Source organism: Scaptodrosophila lebanonensis, unplaced genomic scaffold, assembly GCF_003285725.1.
Source record: "Scaptodrosophila lebanonensis strain 11010-0011.00,11010-0021.00 unplaced genomic scaffold, SlebRS2 tig00000085-arrow-pilon, whole genome shotgun sequence".
NCBI classification, from domain to species: Eukaryota; Metazoa; Arthropoda; class Insecta; order Diptera; family Drosophilidae; genus Scaptodrosophila; species Scaptodrosophila lebanonensis.
In genome coordinates, this window is record NW_022060564.1 from 3165707 (window position 1) to 3179356 (window position 13650).

Below are 13650 nucleotides of genomic sequence, written 5' to 3' on the forward strand. Positions count from 1 at the left end.
AGCTTTATGTAGAACTATACGTATAAACATCGAAAGGGCATCGCAAAAGTGTGGTCCTGCTAAAGGGGGGGGGGGGGGGGGGGGGTCTGATACTACATAGGTGCTACAATGAAAAGTGCAGCGAAAAATTCAATTTGAAGTTTTGTTACTTAACGCAAACTACGACGCGACTACTTAACGTCTAGGAACGCCCACGCATACCTCCCCCCCCCCACACAACTTCCCCGAACCACCCTTTTGGCAACTACATGACGACAGGGTTGTTGCACGTGTGTGTGATGTGCCCGTTGATAAGTTTTCTCTCTATGTGGAGTGTGAATGCTTGTGTGTGTGTGTGTCTGTGTCTGTGGGGGGGTACGCGTAATTTTTACTACGAAAAGTGCAAATGGCGCTAAACTACTTGCTCTGCAAGTTTGCAACGCAATTGCACCAAAACAAAAAAAAAAAAATGTAAAAATAGAGTAAGAGTTTAAAAAACAAAAAAAAAAAAACAGAAAACGAATTCTCGCTAAGTAGGAAGGAAGAAATGTGCGCTTTAAACTCAGCTTCTGCCGCTTCATGGCCAACTTTCGAGGCCTTCTTCGCACAACTACAAACGACGACCACCAACAGATAGTGGTACGTACATACATATGTATGTATGTATGTATGTATGTTTGTAGGTACTTAGCTATATTTGTAGAGAGCCAGTTGTCAGGGCTCCCACGAACGCTTTTACGCCTATTTAGCGCCCGCTATTTATGTTAATTTCCCTGACGCATCTCTTTTTTCTCGTATTTCACGTTTTTGCCAAACTCTTAAGAATTTGCACAGATTTAGCCAAAAGTTGTCATTTAGTTAAGCAAATGCGCCCAAGTTTTATTTTTATTTTTCTGCGCTCACTTACGTGACAATTGGCGATTCTTCGTTTCGCAGCATTATTTTTTTTATAAACCTTAATAGTACATACACCGACTTAATACACGAACGACACGAAGGACCGAACTTTAAACGTTACAACAGAAGTGCGAACTGGCAACTGTCTCTATTTCTTATACTTCTTATACCCACCTACTTGTACTATCAAGCAAACATCATGCTTAGGAGGCTGAGGAGGAGGAGGAGGAGGCTGTAGAGCACAAGGGATAAGGCGAAGAGATAAGATCAAGGCAAACAACAGATAAAACAACTGATAAAAACTTACAGCCTACTACTACCTCTTACTAAATCTTAGTGGAGCCGAGGTGCAGGCCGTGTGCGAGATTCGTGTGCATACATGCATGCAGTTTGTTTATTTAAAGCACACACCCACACTCAGAAAAAAGAAGTGTCCTTAAACGCTTTTGAATTTAAATAATACGGCCAACTACCCTTCTTTACCCTTCTTGGATAAATGTTGTCTAAGAAATTTGAAAATGATTTTCTTATCAGAAAATTGAATATATTTTTGTACCTCTCTTATGTGTTTCTAATATTTCTAGTAGTTTTTCAACGATGAGATAAATTACTTTATTGAAACCCATAATATTCTCACTATAATTATTTATATTGATGTGCTTTTAGTTCAGTACAGTCCCCAGCGCACTTACAAATCTGCTAATTTGAAAAAGATGTATCTTTTTTATTGATTTTAGATCGAAATGAAAATATTTTTCAAAATTCTGTCCAATAGAAAATGTTTCCCTAAATACAAATCAAATCCATCAGAAACAATCATCCTAAACCGAAGTAAGAATGTATTTCTGTTTCTAAATTAAAGAAAAACACTCTTACTTTATTTTATTTTTTCTTGATTTTAGATCGAAATGCAAATATATTTCAATATTCTGTTTCTCAGTCCAATAAAAGATTTTCCCCTAAATACAAATTACAAATACATTAAGAATAATCGTAATGAGAATGTTTCTAAATGAAAGAAAAGCACTCTTAGCTTTAGTGTAATTTTCTATAATTCTATAATATTTATTTTCAAGTGTACAAACAAGTAAATATTGAGTAAGGGGAGGGAGAAAAGAAAGAATGCAAAACCCGTCAGGCAATTGATGATGTACTATATGTACAAAAAAGGGGCAATTGATGTCGCTTCTTCAACACTTCCTTATCGCCCTTACGCATAGAGCGTGCAAAGAAGTAGAAGTGACGTTCGTGGCACACAGTCTGCTTTTTATATTGTTCAATGGTAACGTGCGCTAAAGCGACGGTATACCACCCCAGTGTTTACTGTTTAAACGGCCAGAGATTTACTGGCAAGCTGATAACAGGTCACATAATTGATAACAGTTATGGGGCGTTCACATCATTGACAACAAGTGTAGCAGCCGTCGTTTTCTAAACTTACCAGACACTTGAATTAGGTTTAGAAATTGGCGGGCAATTCACAATAGCAACTGCAGGCGATTATTTCAAACTGAATGCATCAAAAACTATCGATAAACTGTAACTAGCAGCTATAAAACCTTTATGCTACTTTTAAAATATACTTACTGTACTTTAAAATGTAGTTACTAGCAGGAATCCCATCACGGCATGATTGAAGTTTGCAAATAAAATATATTCTGCAACTTTTAGTCTCTTATAATAACTGTAAAACTGTCGCGTTATGGCCCAAAAATTATAATACTATTAATTAAAAAGGTGTGTATATTTTAAAAATGCTTAGAAACTTAATTTAAAAAAGATTTTCAAATGTGCATTTGCGCTTATTTAACGTAATGTTCACAAATACTTTATGTATTTGTGCTTATTTAAGTTTATACATAAATATGTACATACTTCATTAAAACAATTTTTACTTTCTGTTTATTATTGGATTGAAATGGAAAAAAAGAAAATTATTCTACTTATAGCTCTTTATAATTTATATATATTTATAGGCCTTTGAAAAAAGCCGGCTCTTGCCCATCAGAATTGTTTATACGCTCGTTGTCCGATAAATTGTAAAACATAACAAAACGTTAACATATCGGTAAAGCTCTACTAGCGAGGGCTGCAGTTCTACTATCGATACCGTTGTCCGTTGGTGTGGCCATTGCTGCCGCCCCAGTGGCAGCTGCGCCAAAATCTGCAAAACAAGCTGGCAGCTTTGCCACAGTTAAAAATCAATATGGAAACCTAACGTACAGAAATCAATGTTCGAGCTAAAATAAAATACCAAAAGCATGCATGTGTAAGATGTTGGCGCGCGCGTATACAAAAACGAATTCGCCACATTTCCATGTACAATTTGACAATATGGCAGATTAAGTGTGGCGTCAAAGATTGGAATAAAACCCACAACTCTAAACTCTGAGCTCAGCAGCAAGTGATGGCATCTTCTTCCTCTTCAACCTCCGCGCATGTGAATAACAACAAAAAGTTTGCTGTAGTCGCTGCTGCGCCCGCTGCCTCGCACTCGCTCTCGCTGGGTGACTTAATCAGTTTACAATTGGAAAGACTCAATCTCAGTGAACTGGTGTACAATGATGAGCTGCAGTTGTTGCTGCTGTTGGAGGCGCCGCCGCAAAGGCGCACAAAACAATCGATGACAAATATACAAGTGGAGACGGAACATGCTGCCATTGTCGATGGCGAGGATGGCAAAGCGCCATTGTCAAAGGCTGAAAGCGCCGACGACCTCATTGGGGCTGTGGGCGGGCTGAGCATGTCACCCACGAGCGCGACCAAGGAGCCACAGCTGGATTTCAGGTGTATTACATAGTTACTCTTTGCATGCATGTGTGCAATTTTCCGTTACCACATTTGTGTACGTTTGTGTATGTTTGTATGTGTGCGTGTGTGTGTTTGTGTGTACTTAAGGGTTAAGTAGCATTGTGTTTCGTTCTGTGTCCAGTTACTAAAAATTTGGGTCAGTTGCGTTTTGACATTTTTGCTGTGAATAATTAAATTGTATCGGTGTTGGTTTGTTCAGTATTGCAATGCCCCGAGCCCTTCACTAATTATACGTTGTTTTGTTGTGTTGTTTATTTTTTTTCACACAGGACTCACGTAATGAAATGGTTTCAGCAACTACGCAAGCAAACTGCCAGCTTCAAATCGGATGAGGAATCGCGACGGATACGTGAGGCGGGCAATGATTCATACCGAAAGGAGCGGCACGCTCTCAAAGCATGCGATTTTTTCACCGAGGCAATGTTCTTGGCTCCGGCCAAAAACAGTTTGGCAGCAGCCATCGCCCATGCCAATCGCTCTACAGTGCTCCATGACTGCGGCATGTATGCGGTAGAGTAGCAAACATCTTAAAACTATCACACAGCTGTCGACTATAATTAGATATCTGTATATTGTATAGCAATCCTACGACGACTGTCTGTGCGCATTGGATCTAGGCTATCCAGAAGAGTATTTGCCATTAGTTAAGCTGCGCCAAGCCTCATGTGCCTTAAAAATGCGCAATTTTACGCTCTGCGAGGAGCATTTGCATGAGCTCCTGCATATGGAACTGAACGAGGTGTTCGAGACGCGCACACACGAGCTGTGGCATCAGTGCGAGGTCCTCAAGTCGGAACGCTTCGAGATGGCCGTGCAAACAGGTGACGATCTGGAAACACATGAGTCCAAGTGCTATGAAATGTGAGTGAAAGAAATGTTTATTAACGGTGGAGGAAACTTATTAATTGATTATCGTTTTTTTTATGTAATCAACACATTTTAAAAATTCTTGGAAGAAAGTCTATTTAAGTTTAATTTTAAAGTAAAGCCAATAGAATCAGAAAAAATCGCTAGACAGTGTTTATTCATTTTATTTTTAGAGAATTAATTCGCCATTTACCATTTTCATTACCGGTATTGATAAATTGTCAACATCTGACGCATAAACATCTGACGCGAACAAAATTGACAGAATTTAATTGCACTTCGTATCCGAAGACGCGAAAAAATACCTTTGCTGGCTGATAAAGTCTGGCATGCCTTCTTCTGCGTGTTACATGCACACAAGGTACATGATAATACATGAATAATTAAGGGAATCTTTAAAATGCAGGCTTTTGCTTCCAAAGCGACCGCCTGTTTTTTGTTGGTAGTACACACATCAATCCTTCGATACCACCGATTAAATATTAATCTCAATTAAAGGTATACATAACAACAAATATAGCCTTTTGGGAAAAAGCTCAACACACAAGTGTTTTATATTGATTTTTAACAAGAACAAAAAATAATGGAAATGGGATTTAATGCAACTACTTTCCATCATAAGCGAATAATAATGAAAGCCTTAAATCTTTATATAAATACGTATCTGTTTAGAAGAGTTAAAAGCCAAATTCTTTATCTTCTAATCGAATGATTTTAACATATTTCAGCGCCTGGTATGGCAAGACATCCAGCATGCGCACCATCAGACCCGTGGCTAAGAATTCAACAGTTTTCGAGGAGGAAGCGCTTGTGATGGTGCCCAGCGGCAATAGTCGGCTCTGCGACAATTGCGGCGTGACCAAGTTTGTTGAGTTCCCCTGCATTTACTGCTCCAATCGGACGGCCGTCTATTGTTCGCGCCAGTGCCGCTTCAAGCATGCGCCCATCCATGCTCTGGAATGCTTCGCCCATCAGATAGAGCTCTTTGAGGCATTGGGCGATGTGTTTGCCATGCCACGGCTCATACAATTGGCTTTTCGCATGCTCATTACGGGCATGCCTCAAGTCGTCGGGCATTTTCGCAAGAAACCCACGCTCAATAAGCTCTGGGCCGCCTTCAATGGCGTCCTAACCGAACGGACGGACATTGCCTACTGCTCGCTGCTGCGCCTGGAGACACACACGGATGCACAGGATGTGGAAACACTTGCCGCTTTAGCGGTTGTGGCCCATGTGCTTGCCATATACCTGAGCAAATGCACCACATTTTTTGATCAGCTGGAACGCAACATGTCCACATCTACGAAGCTGTCCAAATGCGAATGGGAATTGCTGACGGCGGCCCTCCTGCTGCGTCACATTTGCCAGCTGCGTCACAAACATCTCGTACACTGCCAGTCCTTTGTTCTGCCTGCCGATCCGCACATCTTTTCACCGCTCAACGAGTTCCAGCTCTGGTCAGCGCCCATGCACGTCAAGTCGGGTCATTTGCATTTGATAGCCGGCGATGTCGCTGTTGTGGCCTACACCGTCTATCCCTGCACACTGAGTCTCTGTCAACAGTCCTGTGCCGACAGCATTTCCAAAAAATTCTCCGGGCGTACACTCACCGCTTTGGCTCTGTCGGATATACAGGCTGGTGCCACTATTTACAATTGCTTTTGCTCCAGTGGCAACTATCAGCAAACGACACGTGAGGAACGGCTAGAGGAGCTGCAATGTCGTGGCATCAACTGCCAATGCGAGAAGTGTTTGCGCAGCAATCCCGACGAAGATTTTGTAAGTAGTTCATATAAAATATACAATCGAACATTGCTATAAAAAGATCACAAGGAATGCAGAAGAAAAACTATAAATGTTAGGATATTACAAAGAAGGTTCTGTACATTATAGCTCAAAAAATGTTCTAGCATAATAGAGTTTAGATAGGAGTGGTTATATCTACAACATGGATCATTCGTTAGAATAGATTCACATCTTATTTAATTCGTTTTTGTGTTATATATCCCTCTTCCCCTTCAGATATCCAAAAACTAAAGAAAGAAAACCTCATTTTATAGTTTTATTTGTGTAATACATTTTTGATTTCTTCAAACAAAAGACAATCTTTTTCATTATTTATCATCCTACAGTTAGAGAAATCCCCTATTTTCATCTTGCAATCGATAGGAGTGGTTATATCTACAACATGGATCATTCGTTAGAATAGATTCACATCTTATTTAATCCGTTTTTGTGTTATATATCCCTCTTCCCCTTCAGATATCCAAAAACTAAAGAAAGAAAACCTCATTTTATAGTTTTTGTGTAATACATTTTTGATTTCTTCAAACAAAAGACAATCTTTTTCATTATTTATCATCCTACAGTTAGAGAAATCCCCTATTTTCAGTTCTAAGCATTTAGGTTAAAAGATGATTTTAAAGTCCAGTAAGTCTGTTAATGTGATATGATGTGAGAAAATATATTGAGAACGATATTTATCTGCTTAAAAAGAAGATGGTCAGGATTTAGTTTCTAGCTGTTAGTTTCTGGATGTGGATGCGATTTTTATAGCCATGCTCGATCTTAATGTTAGGCATTATAGTGACATAGCCTAACCAACATCCTCTACCTCCGGCTTGCAGCAAAAATTCCATCGATATCGTTGTGATAACCCCCAGTGCATGCAAATCTTTACACCAACCACACTGCAGCATGCACGCAATCTGCGATGGTGGCTCTCCGAATATTATACGCAGCCGGAGCAAAATGGGGGCGAACTGTTGATTTGCAGTCAATGCGACGAGGCGCAGAAACTGGAATGGTTCTGGACCTTCACCAACTCGCTGCTGGACTGCGAATTGATTGAGGAGCGTTGCAAACTCTATGGGGCTATAGAACGTGCCGATGCGCAACTAATGGAACTTCACGAATGCAAAGCAGCTATGGCCCGCCAACTGCTGGAGCAGTGTCTGATGGTGCATCGAGGTAGGTTCGCTTCAAGCAACAATTTAGCGATTTAAAGGGAGGGGAGAGAGAGTGGAGAGAGAGAGAGAGAGAGTTAGCACACTGTGTTAATATTCTAAAAATCCTTTCACCTGCCAACTGTTCACATTTCACATCTATTCTTTAATGCCCACCCAACCCCACCTCACCAACTAGCTCTAAATAGATCTGTCCAATACCATCTCGCATTGGCTCTCTATTACTATCTTTCCTGCTCTTTATACAAAACAAAACAACCTTTCGTTTGCAGAAGGCGCCGCTGTCTTAGACGATTGGGAGTTCAATAAATTGGGTTCCATTATGCGTAGTGCACTGCCCAGCGCTGCCGCCCAGCATGGCTCTCAATCCCTGGAATATGTGAAGCATTTCGCCTACTTCTGGGATATTGTGGCACTAAGCAACTACAAGTGCACAGATCGAGAACTAATGCAAATGTTAAACGCACTGGAATTCATACCGGATGAGTACAAGGAGATATTCATAAACTACTACGAGGATTATATTGCGCCCAAATTTGCTGAAGAGTCCTACGGCAGCATTATGGATACTCAAGTCTAATAATATGCTACCTAAAATAGCCATTAACTGGAGCACATAGAGAGAAAGGAGAGAAGGAACGCGCGCGCATAGGAAAATTTTTCAATATCCATAGGAAAAACCAAAATACAAGGCTCTGCTCCATTTTTGAAATTTGTAGATCCATCAACACATATGCTTTGACAATATGAAACTATTGTTGAATCACACTATGCAACAGAATTGTAAACACACTCGTATATAGATCTCACAACTTTTTTCGGATCTGTTTGAGTTGCTCAGAAAACACAAAAACTTGAAGCTAAATCGAACATTTGGTTCGCCAAATATTTATCATATAAGAAGGCATCTTTATTCATAATTGGTTGCACTTGTTAGCTATTTAAACAATTAATATTTGAAACCAAACTTTTGTTTAATGTTTAACATTACTTTTGAACGAAAACCGATAAAGAGTTAGCTATATTCTAAGCAGTTTAAGGGGATTTCATTAATGAATTCGGTTTTAACTATATCTAAAGCATGAAGAGTGAAGAAATTAGGTAAGAGTGTAATTGTTTCTGATTTCGAAAGATCGTTCCTATGGCAGCTTTATGGGATATCTATCCCTTGCCGATTTAGTTGCAAACTAAGTATATATTGTTGGCAAGCGTACCTTGACACCGCTTTTTCGACCGATCGTTCCTATATTACAGCTACATATAAAGTGCCATTCGGGAAGCATCTATGCACACTTTTTTAACTTTACAAATTAGAAACTAGTTCGTTTAGACATCCATATCGATTCGTCGTCTCATCATGCCGAGCATAAGTACCTGTTAAGCTTCCTTCTATGCAATCTACAAAACCTAGAAATCATATCAGAAACCATTTTATTTGAAATTTAAGGATAATTCATTTAAATCATATCTTTTATTTTATTGTCTTCCAAAACATAATCCTACATCATACCAACTAGTCCAACATAACTATTTTTCTAGTACTATTTTCTAGTATATTAAGCACAATTTAAACTTGAAAGTATATATTACTTAAAAATTTGTGTTCACCTTCCTTAATGGACAGCAACATTTCAGAACATTTCTATAGGTTGGCTTATTAAAGTGTATACAGTTCTGTTGCATAGTGTAATTGAAAAGATGTGCTATTAATAAAAAATGGTGCTGAGATATTAAATTGTACGAAACGAATGTTACATTCATTTAGAATAATTAAGTAAATTAATTGTATTCATTCATATCACGCACACATTACGTTCATATCACCAGAGAGGAGAGCATAGGGGAATTTAAAATGAATTATACATACTAAACATACGATTATAGCAAATTCTTTGATTTGCATTTCGAGCAATAATTATAATAATTTTCAACAACAAAATACTTGCAGATGCAGATATTATACATTATGCCTAGTTTAATCAAAAATCATTTTAGCTAATAAGCATTATTTTAGCTTCTACGAAGCCGTACTTAAGCTTAGCGTTGGTTTTTACCACATTGTTATACAAAAACAAAACAAACAAAAAATTAAGCAAAAAAAAACAAGAAGAAAAAGCAACAACCAAAAAAAGAGAAGAAAGTAAAAATAAAATAAAAATATGTTCTTTTTGTACTTCCCAATTGCTTGGCTCGGACAAGCACGCTGCCGACTGTAAGCTTTTATTGCTTAAATCCGATGATAGGCCCAATTTAAATTGAGAGAAAGAGATGAAAACAAAAACGATGAGTTATATGCAATCACTGCTAACGCTAAGATCTGCAACAATATACATTTATGAATTATGAAATGTTTTTCAAACCTCGCCTTAATTTATTATAAGAACGCACTGATATAAGTGTAGGCCAGGCAGATCTCACAGTACAAGTACACTATCTTACACATACGAAAAGACACACATCTACACACACACACACAACTACTATGTACTTAAATAAATACAAGATACTCAAAATACTGTAGCAGCTAATAAATTAAATCAAAAGTCGCAATAAAAATTCTTTTTAACAATATTTTCTCATTTCTATTCTAAAGTCTTGTTTGAATAAAATCCAAATATGTTGGAAATGAAATAAATTGAAACCTAAATTACTAGAACCAGTAAACAAAAACGTTTTTAAACAAAAAATATGTAGTACCCTTCCAGATAATAAAAATTGTTCACTTCATTTCAATGCTCGTTGAAAAGCGATGATATTTGGTTATTAATTATTAGGTCCGCCTATTTCAAATTTATTTACACCAGCAATTTCTCTTTAACAAAGCTCTCAGAACAATTCATGTGCACGTAGAGTACTGCAGCAGCCAGGCGTGCCTGCAGCTCCTGTTGGCTCAAATCGTGGGACCACTCCACACGGCCCCAGAACTTAACTTGATACTCCTCCTCAAGACGAGCTAAGGCAACTGCCTTTTCTACTGTTATCTGTTGGTCAATGACTGCGCAGGCTAGCACTATTGACTTTAGTGTGTCCACGGCAAATATGAAGCCTAGTCGATTGGGAGAAGGTGATTTAGAAAACAAAAGACGATAAAGCTTTCACATTCCATCTCACCATGCAGCGTTTCCAGACTGTGCGACTGAAAATGCTTTGCAATTTTCATTTTATCCTCATCTGTAACTTTTGGCGGCGTTATGTTCATTGTCTTCTTGAGATTTGTTTCATAGCGTTGGTTAAACCAGGCAATCACTGGATCCCATTCGTTCTGTTGCAGCTCCTGCAAATCTTTTTCATTCTGCAAGGAAGCCGGTTAAAACAGAAGAGAATAATCACAAACAATCAAAGCACTTACGTCATATTGAAAAAGCACCGTGTCGGTGGCAATATAGTTTAGCAAATAGTTGACCATATCTATTTTTGTAAAATTGTTGGGATTATCTATGGCTGTAAAGCATATGGCGGACAGATGCATGCGCGACCGTTCGATGTGCTCCCTTTGGTTGTCAAATTCAGTAGCCACGGCAATAGCCAACGGTTCACTCTTGACTGAGAAGATCGCACCCTTTGGTGTTTTCAACTTGCGATGGTCCAGCGTCACCTCATAACCACCGTCAGCATATAGCACAGAAGTCTTTTTGTAGAAGCGTTTCGGCTGCGCAGCTACACATACATACATACATAGGAGATGGAAAAACGTGCCGGTTGTTATGAAATCTTTAGTTGAAAATTCTTCACTGATATTTACCATATTGCCGACTGACAATTGTTGTGGGCACAGGCCATTTGCTGCTACTTCCACTTCGCAATGTCGCTATTGCAGTTGTTGCAAGCCTTGCAAACATTTTTGTTTTTATTTTTATGCTAATCTGAATTGAGGAAATTACAATGCGACCAAAACAAACGAAGCGCCGCAAAAAAAGGCTTAACAGGACGTTATACCCCTAAATGAAATAGCATTTGACAAACGCAGTTTCGCATAAGTTTTTAAACACTATTTAATGGTTCTAGAAACCTAAATTTAATCAAAACTATTTAATTCTACTTATTTCTGATTTGTACACATAACTTTTGACTTAGAGCGGCCATCTGATTTTAGGTACAAAATTGTAGCGTTGCCACTCCATCGAAAAAATTTATCGACTTGTACTCACGAGTGCTATCGATGCAGGTCGCGCGTCACTAACACGAATAAAATATATTCGTTTGTAGCAGGCAGCCATCATTCATTCTGTCCGGCAGAGAATACATAAAAATTAGTAAACAAATTATTGGAGGGAAAATAATTGTAAAAAAAACATGCGTTGCTAGCGCAATCGAATATATAATAGAATTTTACTAAATAATAACTCTTCTTTGTCACCGTTTAGATTTACCGACTGCCGCAAAGATGAGCGTGGAGGAAGAAGTTTTTAGAATTCAGAAAAAAATGTCGAAGATATCAACGTCAAGTGATGGCACGGTAGGTAATCTCCCAACCATATCAGGAAATTGCGTGGCAAGTGTACTATCAATTATTTAACCTATTTCTATTTGCGTGCAGGGCCAAGAACAAGCACTGGATCTTCTAAAGGCTCTGCAAACGTTGAGCATAAATTTGGAAATATTGACAAAGACTCGCATCGGCATGACGGTTAACGAGCTGCGCAAGAGCAGTAAGGACGAAGAGGTTATTGCGTTGGCCAAAACACTAATCAAGAACTGGAAACGGTTTCTGGCCAGCCCAGCTCCAGGAACACCGAACAGTGGTGCCGGTGGCGGGAGTTCAGGAAAGGACAGCTCTGCGAATAGCGGCAGTGCCGCCAAGTTGTCCAGTAGCTCGAAAGCAAACTCTTCTTCCGGAAAGGACAAAAACAGCAGCTCCTCCACGTCCAAAGATAAGCGCGAAGAGAAGAAGCCTTCATCATCACAAACTTCGTTCCCAGCTACCGGCATGAAGGATGCCGTTCGCTTGAAATGCCGCGAAATGTTAACTAATGCCCTAAAAATTGGCGAAGTGCCCGAAGGTTGTGCCGAGCCCGAAGAGATGGCTGCCGAACTGGAGGAGGCCATTTACCTGGAGTTCAAAAACACCGACATGAAATACAAAAATCGCATACGTTCGCGTGTTGCCAACCTCAAAGACCCGAAGAATCCAACACTGCGCGGCAATTTCATGTGCGGTGCCGTTACCGCCATGCAATTAGCCAAAATGACGCCCGAAGAGATGGCCAGTGATGAGATGAAGAAACTGCGCGAGAAGTTCGTTAAAGAAGCCATCAACGACGCTCAGTTGGCCACCGTTCAGGGCACCAAGACAGATCTGCTCAAATGCGGCAAGTGCAAGAAACGCAACTGCACCTACAATCAATTGCAGACCCGTTCCGCTGATGAGCCGATGACCACGTTTGTCATGTGCAACGAGTGCGGCAACCGATGGAAGTTCTGCTAAGCCGGCGGATGCCCCTCGACACATAAGAATTAAGAACACACACAGAGACACAAAAACAAACACACATATACATACATTATTCGCGTTTTATGCCACATACACACAAATTCGCGATGCGTTTTGCAATCGCCCAATTTCAAGTGTATTCACTGACCACCTTTAAACAAAAAATTTCAAAACGAATGTTCAATAAAATCACTATTGATGGAAACCAATTATAGCAGTTCTTGTCATTGTTTAATTTAATATAATTCAACTATTATTTATCTATTTACTAACTCTTCGACCGTTTTTATATATTTTTTCATATAATCAAGGTATTCTTCAAAACGAGTATATACACCGCATTAAATAATCAAAATACGTCATTCTATACCATATTATCTATTTTAATATTAAATAGATAATGTAATTAATTCGTCGGTGAAAAAGAGAGTAATGTAAAGGCATATACGAGTATATTTTAACATTGCGTTGCATTATATTATTATTTTAAATATTTGTAATTACAGCGGTTCTTGCCATCCCAGAGACTACTGTATTGACAACAGTGGGGTGGAGTGGGAGGGCTTGCTACTCAATGCACACCGATACGACTGCAGGCCAGGATCATCGATGACCTTTTCCAAGTCGTGTATCGAATGCCGTTATTCGATTGGCGCGCGCAAGTGGCAGCGCGGCGAGTCGACTCTGTTTGTATTTAGT

General features: G+C 39.2%; 4 protein-coding genes across 4 annotated transcripts in view; 2 read left to right on the forward strand and 2 right to left on the reverse strand.

Moving 5' to 3' along the window:
- Positions 1 to 1009, reverse strand: part of LOC115626352 (zinc transporter 2) — a 34644-nt gene extending 33635 nt beyond the window's left edge. The window contains exon 1 of the mRNA XM_030521702.1: positions 887 to 1009. Coding sequence (XP_030377562.1) covers positions 887 to 918 — 32 coding nt within the window. The 5' untranslated portion in view covers positions 919 to 1009. The remainder of the gene's footprint in view (positions 1 to 886) is intronic.
- A 2115-nt stretch (positions 1010 to 3124) lies between these two features.
- Positions 3125 to 8555, forward strand: LOC115626415. The gene is made up of 6 exons (XM_030521782.1): positions 3125 to 3663; positions 3957 to 4197; positions 4268 to 4548; positions 5283 to 6333; positions 7182 to 7524; positions 7793 to 8555. Exons 1-6 carry the CDS (start codon positions 3284 to 3286, stop codon positions 8098 to 8100), a joined length of 2604 nt encoding a protein of 867 aa, XP_030377642.1. The 5' UTR covers positions 3125 to 3283; the 3' UTR covers positions 8101 to 8555.
- Positions 8556 to 10243: 1688 nt separating this feature from the next.
- On the reverse strand, positions 10244 to 11572 carry LOC115626447 (ATP synthase mitochondrial F1 complex assembly factor 2). Its single transcript, XM_030521822.1, has 4 exons — positions 11263 to 11572; positions 10870 to 11177; positions 10632 to 10812; positions 10244 to 10566 (listed from the first exon to the last, which is right to left on the reverse strand). Exons 1-4 carry the CDS (start codon positions 11357 to 11359, stop codon positions 10316 to 10318), a joined length of 837 nt encoding a protein of 278 aa, XP_030377682.1. The 5' UTR covers positions 11360 to 11572; the 3' UTR covers positions 10244 to 10315.
- Positions 11573 to 11691: 119 nt separating this feature from the next.
- Positions 11692 to 13160, forward strand: LOC115626353 (transcription elongation factor S-II). Its single transcript, XM_030521704.1, has 3 exons — positions 11692 to 11802; positions 11885 to 11976; positions 12058 to 13160. Exons 2-3 carry the CDS (start codon positions 11905 to 11907, stop codon positions 12943 to 12945), a joined length of 960 nt encoding a protein of 319 aa, XP_030377564.1. The 5' UTR covers positions 11692 to 11802; positions 11885 to 11904; the 3' UTR covers positions 12946 to 13160.
- Positions 13161 to 13650: the final 490 nt, after the last annotated feature.